The 16,445-nt window shown below is 48.7% G+C and overlaps 2 protein-coding genes across 5 annotated transcripts; both read right to left on the bottom strand.

The window, feature by feature from the left end:
* Positions 1-287: 287 nt before the first annotated feature.
* Positions 288-3,441, bottom strand: ppiaa (peptidylprolyl isomerase Aa (cyclophilin A)). The gene is made up of 4 exons (XM_076147536.1): positions 3,286-3,441; positions 1,215-1,334; positions 775-947; positions 288-663 (listed from the first exon to the last, which is right to left on the bottom strand). The coding sequence occupies exons 1-4, from the start codon at positions 3,352-3,354 to the stop codon at positions 531-533; spliced, it is 495 nt and encodes a 164-aa protein (XP_076003651.1). The 5' UTR covers positions 3,355-3,441; the 3' UTR covers positions 288-530.
* Positions 3,442-4,879: 1,438 nt separating this feature from the next.
* Positions 4,880-16,098, bottom strand: zmiz2 (zinc finger, MIZ-type containing 2). 4 transcript variants are annotated; one of them, XM_076147498.1, is made up of 22 exons: positions 15,668-16,098; positions 12,806-12,889; positions 12,425-12,539; positions 12,128-12,336; positions 11,804-11,963; positions 11,284-11,517; positions 10,932-11,073; positions 10,685-10,803; positions 10,472-10,564; positions 10,041-10,230; positions 9,733-9,889; positions 9,522-9,600; positions 9,236-9,367; positions 8,888-8,993; positions 8,568-8,725; positions 8,389-8,456; positions 8,229-8,297; positions 7,801-8,078; positions 7,475-7,650; positions 6,888-7,085; positions 6,511-6,614; positions 4,880-6,458 (listed from the first exon to the last, which is right to left on the bottom strand). In XM_076147498.1, exons 2-22 carry the CDS (start codon positions 12,853-12,855, stop codon positions 6,371-6,373), a joined length of 2,925 nt encoding a protein of 974 aa, XP_076003613.1. In that variant the 5' UTR covers positions 12,856-12,889; positions 15,668-16,098; the 3' UTR covers positions 4,880-6,370. The 4 variants fall into 4 exon arrangements, with proteins under 4 accessions (XP_076003613.1, XP_076003614.1, XP_076003615.1 ...); XM_076147499.1 differs by having other exon boundaries at positions 9,748-9,889; positions 15,668-16,097; XM_076147500.1 differs by having other exon boundaries at positions 4,880-6,614; positions 15,668-16,097.
* Between the last annotated feature and the right edge of the window lie 347 nt (positions 16,099-16,445).

Raw genomic sequence — 16,445 nt, forward strand, 5'->3', positions numbered from 1 at the left:
ACACACACACACACACACGTCTCCGCCATTTCATTCAGCTTCACGTTTTTCTGTCCTTTATGTTGCATGTAAATGTCATACATGTTTGGGACAAAAGCATCTGCCAAATGATAAAACTCCAGTAAAACATCATGCATGAATAGGGAAACAGGATCCTAGCAACCAGTACCATGCGGTTTGGGTCACCGTGCTCTAGTTATGCTGTTGGGATTGTGATCATCTAGATTCCCCAAACCCCTGAAACAAAACTTGCAGTCAGAAAGGCCCATCACTAGAACACACCAAAGTTTGTCAAGGCAACTGTTCCCATTTTATTCATTTTGACTTAAAGAAAAAACATTGGGACTTAACAAAAGTCAATGCAAAAGAAACTTAAGGGCGAAGTCACAAATGCACCAACATGATTTTAACAAGGAGGTTATTCAAAGGTGTGAGGGGGAGGGCGGCTGTAGTATCTCCACCAATAGGAATGTTGAATGACGATAATGGGCAGGGCTTTGAAGTTGGGGGTGGTGCTACAGGGAACAGATTCAGAGCTGCCCACAGTCGGCAATGATGAGTTTGTTCCTCGTCTTCCCACTCTGGCTGCCCAGTTTCTCCATCTTCTTCACCACATCGATCCCCTCCACCACTTTGCCGAAGACCACATGCTTCCCATCCAGCCTGAGGGGAAACAAAGTCCTTTAGTTCATTCAGAGCAAACTTCTTCCGTTTAGAGGCATTAGGGCTTCCATTATAGCAGCGATGTCTCAATACGGATGCGTTTACACTCACCATTTTGTTATTGCTGTGCAGATGAAGAACTGGGAACCGTTGGTGCCGGGGCCGGCGTTGGCCATGGACAGGATGCCGGGTTCAGTGTGTTTCAGGGTGAAGTTCTCGTCGGCGAACTTGTTGCCATAGATGGACCTGCCTCCGGTTCCATTGTGGTTGGTGAAGTCTCCACCCTGCACAGAGCAAACAGCCTCCAGTTCAAGTCTAATCTGATTTGATATCAGTTGGTAGCATTAACTTCTGCTCTACAGCACCGATGCATCTCCCTTTGGAGCTGTACAGTACAGACTTTATTCAGGAAGCTGTAGATTCATTTGTAGATTTCATATATCAAACCTTGACTGCCTAAATTTATAAGTGTTGTTGTGATCAGGTCATTACTGATTGCTCCTTATGCTTAGGATCATCTTAAGAGAAACCAGTCTGCTTAGATTCCACACCTGGCACATGAAGTCTGGGATGACACGGTGGAAGCTGGAGCCCTTGTAGCCGTAGCCCTTCTCACCGGTGCACAGGGCACGGAAGTTCTCAGCAGTCTTGGGCACCACATCATCACGGAGCTGCACAAACAAAAACAAGTCAGCAGGTTAGAAACAAACGGGATGTTAAGTCAGTTTCACTCATTGACAAATGAGCTTCAAAGTTCTGCAACGGTCGACATAATGAAGACGTTCTGGCTCACTGCCAGGTCTGCTGGACTCTGCTCTGAAGCAACGCACCTAGCAGTTACACAACTGCCAGTGAAAGAGGAAGCAGGTCATTCAAACGTCCCGTCAGACGCTTAAATGCCTTTTACCTCCACACAAGATTAATATGTTCAGTACCAAATTAAGTGTTGAGGCTCTGCGTTGCCACAGCTGCATGTGGCTCTACAGGCTGAGCCAAGGAATGCAGCACTGCAGCACACCGAGTAGCCGCATGCACTGCAAGCGTATGTGTGTGAGGGGGGGGGGCTCCACCTGCTCACACACACCAGAGCAGATCGCCAGACCAGCTGCCTGAGATGTGAGCAGCTCTGATGACTGTCAGCATGTGTGAGCCTGGAGCCCAATCACATCCCTTATTACACCTCCCAAACCAGACAGCCACCAAAATATGCAGCTGTTAAATCTAATCACCTACAAGACTGAAGAATTGACTTGCAATCTACACAAATCAAATACATGTTCACCTTGTTCTCCTTAAATTGCAGCAATGTCTGATGTGCTTCAGTGTGTCAAATCTTAAACAAGTCAACTTCCCCTTTCACAACAAAGTTAGTTAAAAAAAAATAGCCAGTTTGTCTTCAGGGACAAAACTCCAATTTCAGTGTCGCAGGGCGGCGACATGAAGCGTCTGAGTAATGAACTTCATGTTTCAGGCCTGCTGAACTCACAGGAACATGATCCTGCTGCTCCCATCTCCGCCATTTAGGCCCATGAGCTCCGATCTCGTCACTCTAATCAGGGTAACGTACCGGCGGGTCTCTCACACACACACACACACACACACACTAGAACGTCCATATTAGGACGGAGCGGCCGAGAACACAAAATGGCTGGAGCGAGAGTTTTGCACTTGAGCCCAAAGCAAAGACGTACCGGTGACATCATTTGCACCTACAACTACTGCCTTGGTGTGACACCGGGCTTCTGACCGAAGTCCAGCGGGAACTTCCCTCCTTCTGTTGGGTTCATGTCGCTCCACTGTGGGGGAACTTTACACAGCCGCCTCTACCGGCACAAGGGGCTAACGGGCTCGCGGCCAACTTCCGGACCGAAAGACCCCCAAACCCCGTGTGAGGAGCCGTCACACCGGCTTGGGGGCCCGGGCTTTTCTCCATTAAGTCTCCGTTTCCCGGGCTCGCGCGCAGGCCAAACGCGAGACAAAGCGAGCGCGAGCGGCACGGCCTGCACGAGGCGCGGCCAGTCATTCACATATAGGTGTTAGCATGGACTCCCCTAGCATTAGCATGTATGGCGTCAGATATTTGGAGGATTTGGTTGTGATGGCGTCTCTTGACTCGGCGCGTTAGGGACTGAAAGCGGCCATGTTATATAAGAATCAGATACACATATACAAGTTATTCCTTAATTAACCCCTTAGCCGAGGAAATCTGCAATGCGTCTATGTTTTCAATAGTTTAACTACAGATGAAACAGCACATGGAAAATAAAACTGCTTAATTGCAGCAGAAAAAACAAATATTTAGGGTATTCGTTATATTCTTAATGTAAAGGCAATCATGAAGCGGATAATGGGCCGACAGCAGTACGAGTTTCACTGCCAATGAGTCAACACATTTCCATGGCCCGCGAACACAAACACGCAACCACAAGCACAAACACGCATACATACACTCACACGAGCACATGGCTCGTTGAGCTCGCAGCAGCCGGCTTACGGAGACTCAATGATGCTAACCGCAGAGAAGGAGTCCGCGTTCTCTCAGTCGGAATAAGCAGCGATAGCGGCGAACGAGCCGGCCAGTGAGCCACAGCACGACACTATGAATGAATAGTAGCGGCTCACCTCCATCACTATGCGGCCCATGGGCACATTATCAGAGGTGACATCGAAGAAGACTCTGGGTAGAGACATGTTAGCGAGGGGCTAGAGAGCTTTCTGGCTGAGGATCAGGGCGGACGACAAGGAACCGAAAAAGATGGAGAAATGTGGCTAAATTTTATATAAGATGCCGATGGGCGGTCTAAAACCAGAGCGAACCAATTAGGAACGCCAGCATATCTGATTGACGTTTAACTCAGCCAATCAGCAAAAGCAACAGTGCATCCGCCCCTTTTCCTATGCGGGCATATTTCACGGTGGGCTGCATCTATACATCAAACTCAACCGATTGGGCGGGTTCTCGGATGTAAGTATAGTCAAACTCAGGCACGGGGTGCGGAGCACCGCCCGTCTCATTGTACATCAACTGTTAAACCCGAGCGCACAGGAGCATCATCGCGCGTCTCGGATAATTGACTGCCCGGGCTTCCTTTAGGCGCGTGCGCAGTGTGATCGCAACCCCCCACCAAGTCCCGCATTCAGAGCGCGCGCCCGCACAGAGAGACGCCTGTGCGCGCTCCCGATGTCAGGGTGCGGTCCGCTGTGCGCAAGCGAAAACGAATAGAACACGGAAGGAAAATGTGAAAAGTTCAGAGTTTATTTCCGTAACAAAACTGTAACAAACTGATGTTCACGTTCCACTGAAACATTTAACTGATAATGTCTCAATGTGACGGACCTTAGTCGGTCTCAGACCCTCTGCCACGGTCATCACGGTGACGGCGAGGAGACGCTCGTTTATTGTCTCAGCGTGGCCCTCAAGGGCGGAGCAACGTAATACGGGACATTTCAAGTGAAGAAACATAATGCGCTCATGGAAATCCTGGTAGATCCTGGAATCTAGAAAAAACATAAGCTGTGTCTAAAGATTCACTTCACACTAATACTTAGTAGTGTTTTCTTTAGTACTTGAGTAGGCAAAAGGAGTGAGCAAAATAACATACTTTCTTCCATGAAACAGATACATTTAATAGTAATAAACACACACACACAACTTGCATTCAAACATCATTGGTAAGGTTTCTGTGTTGTTAATTCTGGCAGAAAAAGGTACTTTCAACAGTGTTAATGTGGAAATCTGTTTAGGGTAAGTCTTTCAGAATTCAGGAAGATGCTTCGCGACATCTTATTCTTATTATAAAAGGATTGGGATGAACTTAACAGAATTCATACGTCCACGGGCTGTGACTGGATGGGAACCCAGAGAGGAGCCTGGGCCGATCACCTAGATGTTCATTACCATGGTTACGTAGGTTGGTGACGAGCAGTGGTACACCCGAGCCGCAGTGTCACCCACACACCACACCCCCACAACATGCCAACTCCTCACAGAAGAGACTCATGTGACAGCGTCAGGCCGCTGCAAATGGGCTGCAAACACACACAACTCACACCTGGTTCTCTTTCTTTACTTTATTCTCGCAACATTGCAACTTTTATCTTGAAATATTCTGACCTTATCCGACTTTAAAATGTCCCCAGTGGCCATAATCCTCTGGTTCAAACACACCCGCATGCTGACCACAGAATGTGAATAATAAAAGTGTCAGATCTGATGTCTTGCCAGTTTGTGTTTATTAAATTACAAAGGTTATTACTGTAATTATTAGCATCAGTGCCTAATCAGAGCCATCATGTGATCATGGACTGTTGGACCCGCTGGGACATGGAGACGTTTGACACCATAACCGTCTGGACACTAGTCACATTACAACATATAGATAATGGTGAGCGTGGTGATAATGATGAAGATGATCCAGTGGTTATTTCTATCACATGTACAAGCTGCTGGACCACCAAGGTCGTGACCCCAGAGCAGGTCTCAGGCAACCAACAACAGGCAACTTTGTGAGCACCTCAGTATATCCTCCATTCGGGTTTTATAATAAAGAATACATTAGAAATAGTTCAATAATGGTCAGTATTGCTTTAAAAATCACATATTACCTCGGTTTGTGTGTGTGTGTGTGTGTGTGTGTTAGCAAGATAGCTCCATTATTTTAAGTCCATAGACAACCATTCAGACTGTTCACTGTCCAGTGGTAACACCAGGTTACCACTGAACCTGGATCTGGATCAGCAGGATCTGGATCACACATGATTGAATACTATTAATATTATTGTTTCCTATCTCCTAAACTAAGAGAGAGAGAGCGAGAGATCATTCATGTTACTATGAGAGGTTCTCAAGGTGAAGAGGTCGGATTATACAAGTCAAATGTAGACAGAAATGCAGGTTTTGGTTGTCATGGCCACTGTTGTTGGATCAGTGACGTTCCGGTTGGAATGAAAGGAAATTACGACTCCATGCGCTTCTTTAGTGTTTACAGTTCACAGCTCGTATTTGAAGCGTGCCGCATGAGGCGGCGAACATCACAGCTGGCTCACACACACCTGTTGGTGTAAGTGCAGTATTGGTTGCCCACAAAGTTGCTCAACATGTTGCCGGGTTCAGTTTGGATCTATTTAATGAATTCAGGCTCAGCGTCTCATTAACATTCATCTGAACCACTTTATCACTGCATACAAAAACATACATGTTTGTTTACATTTAGCCTCACATGGTTCTGCTGATGCTTTTCTCAATCACTCAGCAGTTTGTAGGTCGACTTCCTGCCTTATTTGTGTTGTGATGTCAGAGCGTCGATCAGTGTGCTTGAGGAAATCAATGTAAAAATTGATTGATTGATGATTTGGAAAATGATCAGTAAATTGTGTACGATGGTTAAAATATTCTGTGACTATCAGCACTGTAGTGAAATCATGTTCTTTGATATTGAGATGAATGATTTAAGGGTAAAGCTCCGTCCTCTGGTGGGCTCGGACTGTCCCGTCTTGAGCCCTGCACCACAGGTTGGGAAACATTGCCTCCGAGTGAAGCTGGTCACTCTGACGCGATGGAGGATGAAGGATTGAAATACATTTGCAGAGATAATAACAATAAAAAACAATAAAATAAAGTTACCATCAAGTTCAAAGTCAAACATCGAACATTTTTCATCTTTAAAAGGTTTTTTTTGTTTCCTCATTGTTTGGACGAGGACAAAGTTCATATCTTACAGTGAAGTCTCTTTAAGGAGAATTCTTTCATGTCTGTGTGTGTGTGTGTGTGTGTGTGTGTGTGTGTGTGTGTGTGTGTGTGTGTGTGTGTGTGTGTGTATGTGTATATGTGTGTGTGTGTGTGTTCAGTTGTTCTCAAACAGCGACAGCAGGTCATCGTTGTTGTTGTTCGGGAGGTCCGGGGGTCCGAGGTAGGACAGCAGCTCGTCAGGGTTGGTCAACTCGGGAAGCAACTAGACACAGCAGCAAACACAAGAAGATTAGAGGGAATCTAGAGCTGCACGCGTCATGACGTCATCAGGTCAGACCACATGTTTGATCATGTGACGAAGCTGTTACTGAACTGTGGGCTCTGCTGAGGAGGCCAGTGTGTTTCTCCTGAAGAGGTGGTAGACGTGTTGTGCAGTGTGTATGTGTGTGTGTACGTGTGTGTGTGTGTGTGAGAGAGACTGTGTGGGATTTAATTGAAAAAACTTGGTTGGAATTGCACTCTGTTCTCTACTCACGTCCAGGGAAGGTTCAGGAACCTCCGCCACCCCCCCCAACCCGAAGGAGCTGTCGCCTTGGAGACGGGGATTCTGGTTGCTACGCTGCATCATCTGGTTGCTGCCCCCCAGCTGGGAGTTGCCATGGAGACCCTGTGACTGCTGCTGGGAGAGAGGAGCACCATGGGAAGTGGAGTCTAGGCGGCCCTGGACGGACATCTGAAGAGAGAAGAAAAGGTAAATGACAAAAAACAAACGAATGATAGAAATTAAGATGAGAATATGAGAGAAGAGAAGAGGAGTGAAGAGAAGAGAAGAGTAAGACAGCAGACGAGCAGAGGACAGAAGGGAAGGGAAATAAATAAAGAAAGATAAGTTAAACATAAAGAACGAGATAAAAGGAGATTAAGAGGGTGAAAGTAAAGGACAGGAGGAGGAGAAAGAATAAAAGATCACAGAAAAAGATGCAAAGAAGGAAACAGTAAAGGATGAAAGGAGACGAGGATTAAAGGGACGCGAGACGAGCAGAGAAGAAGAGGTGAGGGTGAGAGAGAAGGGAGAGAAAGAGAGGGGACAAGGGCGATGAAGAGTGTGGGGGAGAATGGTACCTGTCCAGCCAGCGGGTGAGGGGGGGGCTTGTCCGGGGTGAGGAGGGCACTGGGGAGCTCCGACTGATAGGAGAGAGGGGGGGGGCCGGGGGAGGAGAAGTCCCCGCCCACCCCGGGGGTCCCTGGACCTCCAGCGAAATCGGAGAAAGCAGCAGAATGAGCGGGATAGGACGGAGCTGAAACACACACACACACACATTATTCTCCTTATTTACATTTTTGTGCAATTCCATATTTGTTTACCAATATTTATTTTTCTGAACAAATTTCTCTATAAACTAATGGAACGCTCTGCAGCGTCCTGCTCAGGCGGCGGCCTTGTGTACCTGGACCAGAGTAGTCTGGTGTGTTGTTGCTGCCCCCTGTGGGCATGGAGGAGTACTGCATCGGGGAGGAGGCGGCACCAGCAGCAGAGGAGGAGGGGGTGGGGCCTAGTGACGCGATCATCTCCATGACACTGGGGAGGACCATGTGACTGGGGCTGAAGGTCCTGCAGCGCTTCAGCACCGGGCCGTCCGACTCCTCCTTCACGTGGATGTCAGGCTTCACAGGGACGGGCTTCCAGCTGCAAACTGGATCGATGGTGATTTCCTCATACTCCGAACTGGAGAGGAGGGGGGGGGGGGCAAACAGGAAGGAGGGTGGCAGACAGGAAGGAGGGGAGTTATGTGTTGAAATATGAAGAAAACCAAACTATCAAAATAAAAGCACAGATTGTCATTTTATTTAACGAAAACTGAATAAAGGTTCTTACTTCTGAACGTAGATGAGGATTCCCAGCATGTACTGATCCACCTCCAGACCTTCTAACAGGGCTGTTTTACTGCACACACAGACACAGTTAGACAGTTAGGAAGGTAAAAGTGTGTATGAATGTGCGTGTTGATGTGTGGCTCTGTATCCAGCTGACGTACTTGCACACAGGACATCTCCATGTTCCTCTCTCACAGTTCAGCTGCAGGTACGACTCCAGATCAAAACACTGCAATAAGAGAGAGAGAACAAGTGTGAGCGAGAGACAGAGTGAGAGAGTGAGAGAGAGAGAGGGAGCTCTTATAGACTCTGCAGCGCTGTGATTGGCTGATGCGCTGACCTGGATGTGCCGGCAGTCGTGCCCTCGGGCGGGCAGCTGGATGCGGCGGAAAGTGATCGGACATTTCAAAGACACTCGGATGGCCGTCTGCTCCACGCCGTCCTCTCCGTTTAACCCGGGAGTCCCAGGAATGGAACCACTGCTGAAGTTCCTTTTTACTGAGAGAGACAAGAGGGTTCAGGTTCAGCTGAGTTTGAGTGACAGATATAGAATATTTGGACAATCTCATAAACTAAAATCAATATTCAGATCAAACTCTGTTCTTGTCCGCCTGTGTTTGGCAGACAGGATGTGTACAGGACAGTTAGAGAGGCTCTTACTCTTGGTTACACAGTGCTCTGCAGGGAGGAGCCTCTTCTTCATCAGACCCTGCAGCACCGAGCGCACTGAGGGACGATGGACCAACTGCAGCACAAAGAGGTGAGACTGCAGAGAAAGAGAGACAGAGACACAAAGGGGGGGGGGGGGGGGGGGGGGGGGGGGGGGGGGGGGGGGGAGAGAGAGAGAGAGAGAGAGAGAGAGAGAGAGATTACATGTCAAGTACTGTATCTCAGGTTAGGCCCATTTTGACAGGTAAGGCAGAAGGAGAAAGAGGTGTGTGTGTGTGTGTGTGTGTGTGTGTGTGTGTGTGTGTGTGTGTGTGTGTGTGTGTGTGTGTGTGTTCTTACACAGCAGCAGGCAGTGACGGTGATCTGGATGGTGTTCCTGCCCGGCTGGCAGACTTGCTTCAGGTACAAAGGCTTATGGGAGGTTTTGTTGTCACCTCGCTCGATCGTGAGAGGAGTGGCGTTCACACTGACCTGAGGAGAGGAGAACATCAAGGTAACACCACCAGAGGAAGGGAGAGGAGAACATCAAGGTAAGACCACCAGAGGAGAGGAGAGGAGAGGAGAGCATCAAGGTAAGACGACCAGAGGAGAGGAGGAGGTGAAATGAGGAGGGTGAAGGTCAGACCTGGACTGAGGCAGGCCAGTTGGTGTTCATCTGTCGATCCTCATGGTGGTAACACTTAAACTGGAGCTCCAGGTCAGGTCTGAAAACACACACACACACATTTTTGAAATTGTGTGTATACGACTTTGTGTGTATTGAATATATTTAATGTGTGTGTGTTTCTTGTATGCATCATGTGTATTGTGTGTCTGCTGTGTACTGTGCTACATACTGTGTGTGTGTGTACCTCATGATGAGAGTTTTGTAGACGGAGTCTCGGAGTTGGAAGACGTGGTTGCTGACAGCCAGGTTGTGCTCCAGCCTGAACGGCTCCAACACCACGCCATCACGCACCGGAAAGGTCAGCCGGAGGTCATCACTAGGGTTCCCTGGTAAACAGGAAATCAACAGAATCAGATACCCGCCCCCTCACTGTGACCTCACTGCGACCTCACTGCCAATCAAGTACGACGTGAGTGTGGATAAACAGTTTGAGTGAACTTCTTCTTCTTCTAGTCTGAATCAATCAGACCCCAGTACCTGTAGGGGGCGGAGGGACCAGGCTGCTCATGTTGGGCTTGATATCCGGCAGGAAGGAAGAGGGCGACGGCTTGACATCAGTGTTGCCTGGCGACATGTAGGGAGGGGCCATGGAACTGCCTGGGGTGATGGGCGGGGTCGGGTTACCAGGGACAGGAGAGCTGGGGTAACCAGGCAACCCCCGACCAGGCTGAGAGTGAGAGTGAGAGCAACAGTGTCACTTTCCTCAAACCAATCACCGTTTTTACACACACACACACACACACACACACACACACACACACACACACACACACACACACACACACACACACACACACACACACACACACACACACACACACACACACACACACACACACACACACACACACACACACACACACACACACACACACACACACACACACACACACACACACCCACCCTACCCCAGTCGGCTGATTGAATGTGCTGTAGGCTCCACTGGCGCCCCCGGCTGTTAGCGTGTTTAGTCCACCACCTTGTCCATTAAACTGTTCCTGCTGGATTTAGACACAAATACATTTTATTTATTTGTTATTAAGTGTTTCAGTCTCATGCTGCTTATTCTCATGTTTGAGGAGCAACCAAGGCTTGAGTCAATGTTTCCACAGTTTTCTCACCTTGTAGTACTGAGGGTTTGGGGGTCCAGGGGTTGAGTACTGTGGGAGGGGCATCTTATGGCCCTGGTATGAGGGGGAGGAGCCAGAGCGCTGAGGGGCGGGGCCTGGACCACCAGGGCCTGCAGCAGAAGAGACACATTGAGAAAATCTGTACAAAAATATTCAAAATAGATCTGATAGACAGATTATGGTAGATTATTTTCAAACCATAACAGAGTAGTTGTGGCCCTGCATGAAGACTTCCTACCTGGGTGGTACTGCATGTTGGGGCCGCCGTACGGACTGGGTCCAGCATGACCACCTCCACCTGCACCAACGGCACCGCCAGGACCTGACATCACACCGGGTCCAACAGGAACTCCATACTGCTGAGACATGCCTGTGAACGACTACCAGGACACAAACCACAGGTTGAGCCACAGCAAGGGCAGATGGAGAAACAATAACATGTATTTCAAATGTATAAACTTCATTTATTCTTAATGAGATGAACAGAGAAATATTCTGTTATTTAACACAAACAAACAAACTCAAACAAATTAAAATCTAACCAATTAACTCAATAATATCTAATCTAATTTTATATTATTATATTATACCTCAGAGTTGTAGGGGCGTTTGAGGCCCTGCTGTGGCCTCATGGGTCCTTGCTGTGGTCCAGGGCCATAGTTTGGATGCTGCGCGACCCTCTGGGGGCCGCCTCCAGGTCCATACATGGGGCCCATGGAAGGGGGGCCCCTAGGCCCAGGACCCATACTTCCTGGGGCCATACTGGGGGGCCCACGGGGTCCAGGGTGGGACATGAACTGGTTATTGTAAGCTTGGCCGCCCATCTGATGATGAAAATTAAGAATTATTTTATTGAATAGTGCAACATGATTAAATTGTGGTTTAATCTGGTAAAGATGGTGTCAAGGAGCCGCCACCTAGTGGTCATCATCTAACCCTTACCCTAAACCCTAACCCAAACTGCAAGCTTGTACCCAGGTGAAACAAAGGAGGCTAAGGCTCCTGACACCCAGTAATGATACCTGTCAGCTCCACCAGGGGGAGCTGTGACAACTCAGAGGAGAAGGTAACTGCAGGATGTATAACTAGTGGTGTCTCCATCCATCTCACCTGTCCATAGTTCATTTCCTGGTTCTGTTTCTCCTGGATGGCAGCGACGGTTGCTGTGGCTGTGGCGGTTGCCGTGGCAGCGGCAGCAGCAACAGCAGCAGCAGCGGCAGCTTGTGTGAAGTCTGCAGAACCTCTGGATCCCCCAGCATTAGAGGGATAACTGGAGAGAGAGAGAGAGAGAGGGCGAGAGAGAGGGGGTAACTATTTGTCTGGACTGTGATGTTTAACTGAATCAGTTGCTCGTCTTCTCCTTCATCTAAACACCATCAAATCTGCATCTTCATCTATGCAAACACACACACAGAGTCACACACACATACACACCTTCCCGTGTAGCCCCCTGGTCCTCCACCGTAGCCCCCCGAGGTCCGGCCGTACATGCCCTGGCCCATGTAGCCTTTGCTGGGTTCTCCATAGCCCTGCTGGCCCATGTAGCCTCCAGGGCCCCCGGCCATGCCCGGCCCCCCGTGGCCCTGCATCATGGGGCCACCGCCGGGGTTGGATCCTGGCCCCATCACTCCTCCTCCGAGACCCTAACAGACACAGACACAGACAGACAGGTTACATGTTGTTGGCCTTAGAGCGGCCCGTCTCCCCTCCATGCTGATGTCTGGGTCCTACCTGGCCCTGTGAGGGGTTTGTCACGCCCCACACGGTGGTTACCACGGAGAGAGATCCTGTCGGCTGATTGTTGGGCTGCTGCCAGCTGGAGGGATCATAGGGGTAGGAACCCTCGCTAGAGATACACAGGGAGGAAGAGAGTGAGTGTGTGGGTGTTTGTGTGTGTGTGTGTGTGTGTAGGTATGCTGTACTGCAAAATCAACGATGCAACTTGTCCTGGGTAAAAAGAGTCTGTGATGTATGAAGACCCATCAGTGTGAGGAGCTGCACCTCAGAGTGTTGTGTTATTGGTGTGATTACAGTGTGTGTGTGTGTGTGTGTGTGTGTGTGTGTGTGTGTGTGTGTGTGTGTGTGTGTGTGTGTGTGTGTGTGTGTGTTTACCTGTGTGGGTTGTTGGACAGGCCAGCCTTCATTGGATTCAGGGGGTTCATGGTCAGGATAGGGGGGGTCACACCGGGGTCTTCACTGTCAAGACAGACAGACAGGCACATGATTAAAGGATCCCACTTCCACAGTCCCTTGCTGTGTAAGTTTTAAAGTGTAAATCAAAGAGTATAAGGGGCTACTCAATGTGTGTGTTCCAGTGTGTAGCTAACAGGCAAGAGCGCTACGTCACAGCACCATCACACACCGGTCAGCGGGGGGCAGTAAAGAGCCAAACACAGGAGAGGATTCAACAGAAGTGAGACCTTCTCACACACACACACACACACACACACACACACACACACACACACACACACACACACACACACACACACACACACACACACACACACACACACACACACACACACACACACACACACACACACACACTTTCAGCCACTAAATCTGTTGGATCAGCAATAATGACGAGTCATGTTCTGTATAGTCGGTGACCTCACAGATGTTTGATCACTGGAGACGTTCCAGGTTTGGGCGTTCACTGTTTTAGAGCTCAACTCAAGGGGCCCCTCCCCCACTGTGTGTGTGTGGCTTAAAGGGCAGATAAACACAGGGGGGAGGAGGAGCCACACATTCCTGAACATCAACCCCCCCCCCTACACCAAGACGTAGACTCTGAGCCTCGACCAGGAGAGGAGGAGGACCTGGAGACACTGTTGGACAAACAGCACAGAGCCAAACCTTTGCATTTCTGCTGCTGCCCCCCCACACACACTTGTGACGCACACTCCACTCATCACCTTTCCACCCCTCCATCATCATCATCATCATCCCCTCTGAGAATGAGAATGCTATGTAGATGTAAAACCCTTCTTAAAGGCTAAAGGTTGTGTGTGTGTGTGTGTGTGTGTGTGTGTGTGTGTGTGGGGGGACCTCATTGGTTCCTCTGCAGGGTTTCAGTTTCTAAGAATAGCAAATATTCTCCATTTTGTCAAAACTCTCCAATTGTATGGTGTCAAAGTCTGAGATCACACCACAGGAACCACATGTAGGCAGAGAGACCGACAGGAAGTGTCACACAGCACCGCACACAACTCATCATCATCAGCAACTTGGCAACATGGTGACCTCATTATAAATCCTGTGAGACATGACTGACGTCTTAAGGACAGACACTGTGAAGTCCTTTTAATCTTCTTCTTTTCCTGACTTGCCAAGAACACAACTACATACCAAACAACAAAGTGCCTGATACGTTAACGTCACGCTTCAGCGGCACAGACACGCCCAGATCCTCTCAATGGAGCCGACATGAACCATCTGACTGAGGCTCTGCTGGGTGTGAGCATCCATTTCTGGGTTTACCGGTGGAATGTGGAGGTAAAGATTGGAATGTGAGCAGCACATCCTTTCAGAGTCACAATATCAAAGGTGTGAAGCTGCAGCTGCACCCTTTGACCTTTGACCCGTCTTCATGTCATATTTGAGTGGAGAAGAGTCGGCCAGTCAGTGTCGCTGAGCTTTGTTGAGTCCTGACTTCCTGTGCTCGCCGGTTCCTCCTTACGACTGGATTTGTCCACACGTGACGATCTGCTTTAAGTTTCCCTGACAGCATTCTTCATACCAACACGCAGTGAACCTTGTTGCCAAAGCAACAGGAACAACAGGGTTAGTTAAAGTTATAAAGGTTAGTGTGTAGTTGCATAACATGTCGTAACAAGACGCCAAGTGCTGAACTGAACCAAGAGGTCAATGCAACACTGAAACAAGTTAATCTAGTTTGTCTCATTCAGACCAAAGCAAACGCGCTGCAGCTCTAAAAAGGCCTCAAAGTGGAGACAGACTGAAGCAGGTGAGAGAACAGAAACGTCAACATGGGACAGAAAAGTGACAGTGACGTGTAGTGAGCATGTGTTTACACAGCCAGAGCATTCACAGTGCATCACTTTTACGTCACAAGTTATCAATACTTCCAAATGAACACAAACACACACTGTCACACACAGCCTGGACACTGATGAGCTTTACTGTACAGGTCAAAGGTCACGAGGTCAGACTGAACCCTACACATGGTATCGGAGGCTAAATGTGTCCGTGACAGCAGGTGAATGACGTCAGTGAATATCATTCAAGCTGAATATAAACTCGGCGCGGTCCTGTGCGACTCGCTGTGATAACTGTGACTTGTTCGAGTCTTTGGCTACATTAACCTGCTGTCCGTGTGCACGCGCACACTCACGCGCTCTCCGTGACCGTGTTGTAGTTAAATCGTAACAGAAAGAGAAATATACACATTCATTCGGAGTTATGTACACATAAGCGCTTCTGAGCGCTAAATACAACGCCTCACAAAATGAGAGTTTCGCAGGAGACATTTTGAGGTTCCGTAGCTAGAAGCGCTATCAGCTAGCAGAGCTAACAGCTAACAGAGCAGCAGCTACCGGTGTTTACGGGGAAATGAGGCTTTTCCTGTTTCAGGTAGAGCGGCCATTAGCATTAGCATGCTACCGACGAGACAACAATGCAAATCACCTGAAACAAACTCAAAAACACACCAAGCAACGTGTATCACACAGTGGCGACACGGGGACCTCCGGACGACACAAGCGGCGATAAACTCACCATGTTGACAAAGAACAGCCCGCCGCACCGCCGCTCTCAGCTAGCCTCCGAGCTAACAGGCCAGCGGGCTGTGACAATGGAATGCTACGAGACTAGCAGTTAGCCGCTAGTCAACACAAAACACCTTGTGTCCCTGAACATGTGGCTTTTACACCGAGGAAACACGGTCCGATAATAAAACCCGACAACCGGATTCGCCGCACCGGACAAACAAGCGGAGCCGAGCCTGCTTACCCTAGCGGTCCTTTGCTCCTCTACTTCCCCGGTGTCAGAGCCCTGCTCAGGGGCTCCGCAGTCTGAGCTCCTCCGGGCCTCCGGGGCATCAAGGACCGAGCGCACCCAAAGCCAGTCGGGACAATGTGTTGGAAAACGTCCAGAATATCCAAAATTCCAATATTTCCCAGGACGGACGAACACAGAGGCCGAAATTCACCGAGGAAGCCGCTTCACCTCCAGCCAGCAAGTCTCTGCCTCTGCCGGCCTCCGCGTCTGACTATCCGGCTTCACACGGCGGCACCATCCCCTGCTGCTCCAGCCTCATACATGACAAGGAATAACACCGATCGATCATCAATAACCGATATTGTGTCACTGTTGACAGTTTTAGCCAATGTTTCCTTCTGAACTGCTGCCAGTGGTTAAAGTCCAGCAAGCAGAATGGAGGGAGACGGGGGGGTGGGTGTACTTTAAATTTATATTGTATATTTATCAAGTAAAACCAAATGGAAACACACATTTATAATATATAAATATAAATAAAAAAATTTAAATATATATGTATACATCGCCATTTGATGTTTTGATTCATATCTGTTTTGTTACATTATTTTCTCAATTCCTCTATTTTGTTTTATTGTGCCTGAACACAGAGCTATAAGTTTATACTACCCTGCTGAGAGAGAGAGAGAGAGAGAGAGAGAGAGAGAGAGAGAGAGAGAGAGAGAGAGAGAGAGAGAGAGAGAGAGAGAGAGTGAGAGTGAGAGTAGTGGTGTAGTTCTGAAATGTCAGTAGT

Source organism: Genypterus blacodes, unplaced genomic scaffold (genome assembly GCF_046128005.1).
Source record: "Genypterus blacodes isolate CSIRO-AG114 ecotype Tasmania unplaced genomic scaffold, CSIRO-AGI_Gbla_v1 ptg000038l_1, whole genome shotgun sequence".
NCBI classification, from domain to species: Eukaryota; Metazoa; Chordata; class Actinopteri; order Ophidiiformes; family Ophidiidae; genus Genypterus; species Genypterus blacodes.

Bases quoted from the DNA above. Each gene is read 5' to 3' on its own strand.
- ppiaa (XM_076147536.1), bottom strand. From the start codon at position 3,354: ATGTCTCTACCCAGAGTCTTCTTCGATGTCACCTCTGATAATGTGCCC. The intron at 948-1,214 runs GTGTGGAATCTA...TGCTCTGTGCAG, and splicing joins TCCCAGACTTCATGTGCCAG to GGTGGAGACTTCACCAACCA. The intron at 664-774 runs GTGAGTGTAAAC...GTTTCCCCTCAG, and splicing joins TGCACAGCAATAACAAAATG to GCTGGATGGGAAGCATGTGG.
- zmiz2 (XM_076147498.1), bottom strand. From the start codon at position 12,855: ATGAACCCCCTGAATCCAATGAAGGCTGGCCTGTCCAACAACCCACAC. The intron at 10,565-10,684 runs GTGAGAAAACTG...GTCTAAATCCAG, and splicing joins CAAACCCTCAGTACTACAAG to CAGGAACAGTTTAATGGACA. The intron at 9,890-10,040 runs GTACTGGGGTCT...CCTGTTTACCAG, and splicing joins GGTCCCTCCGCCCCCTACAG to GGAACCCTAGTGATGACCTC.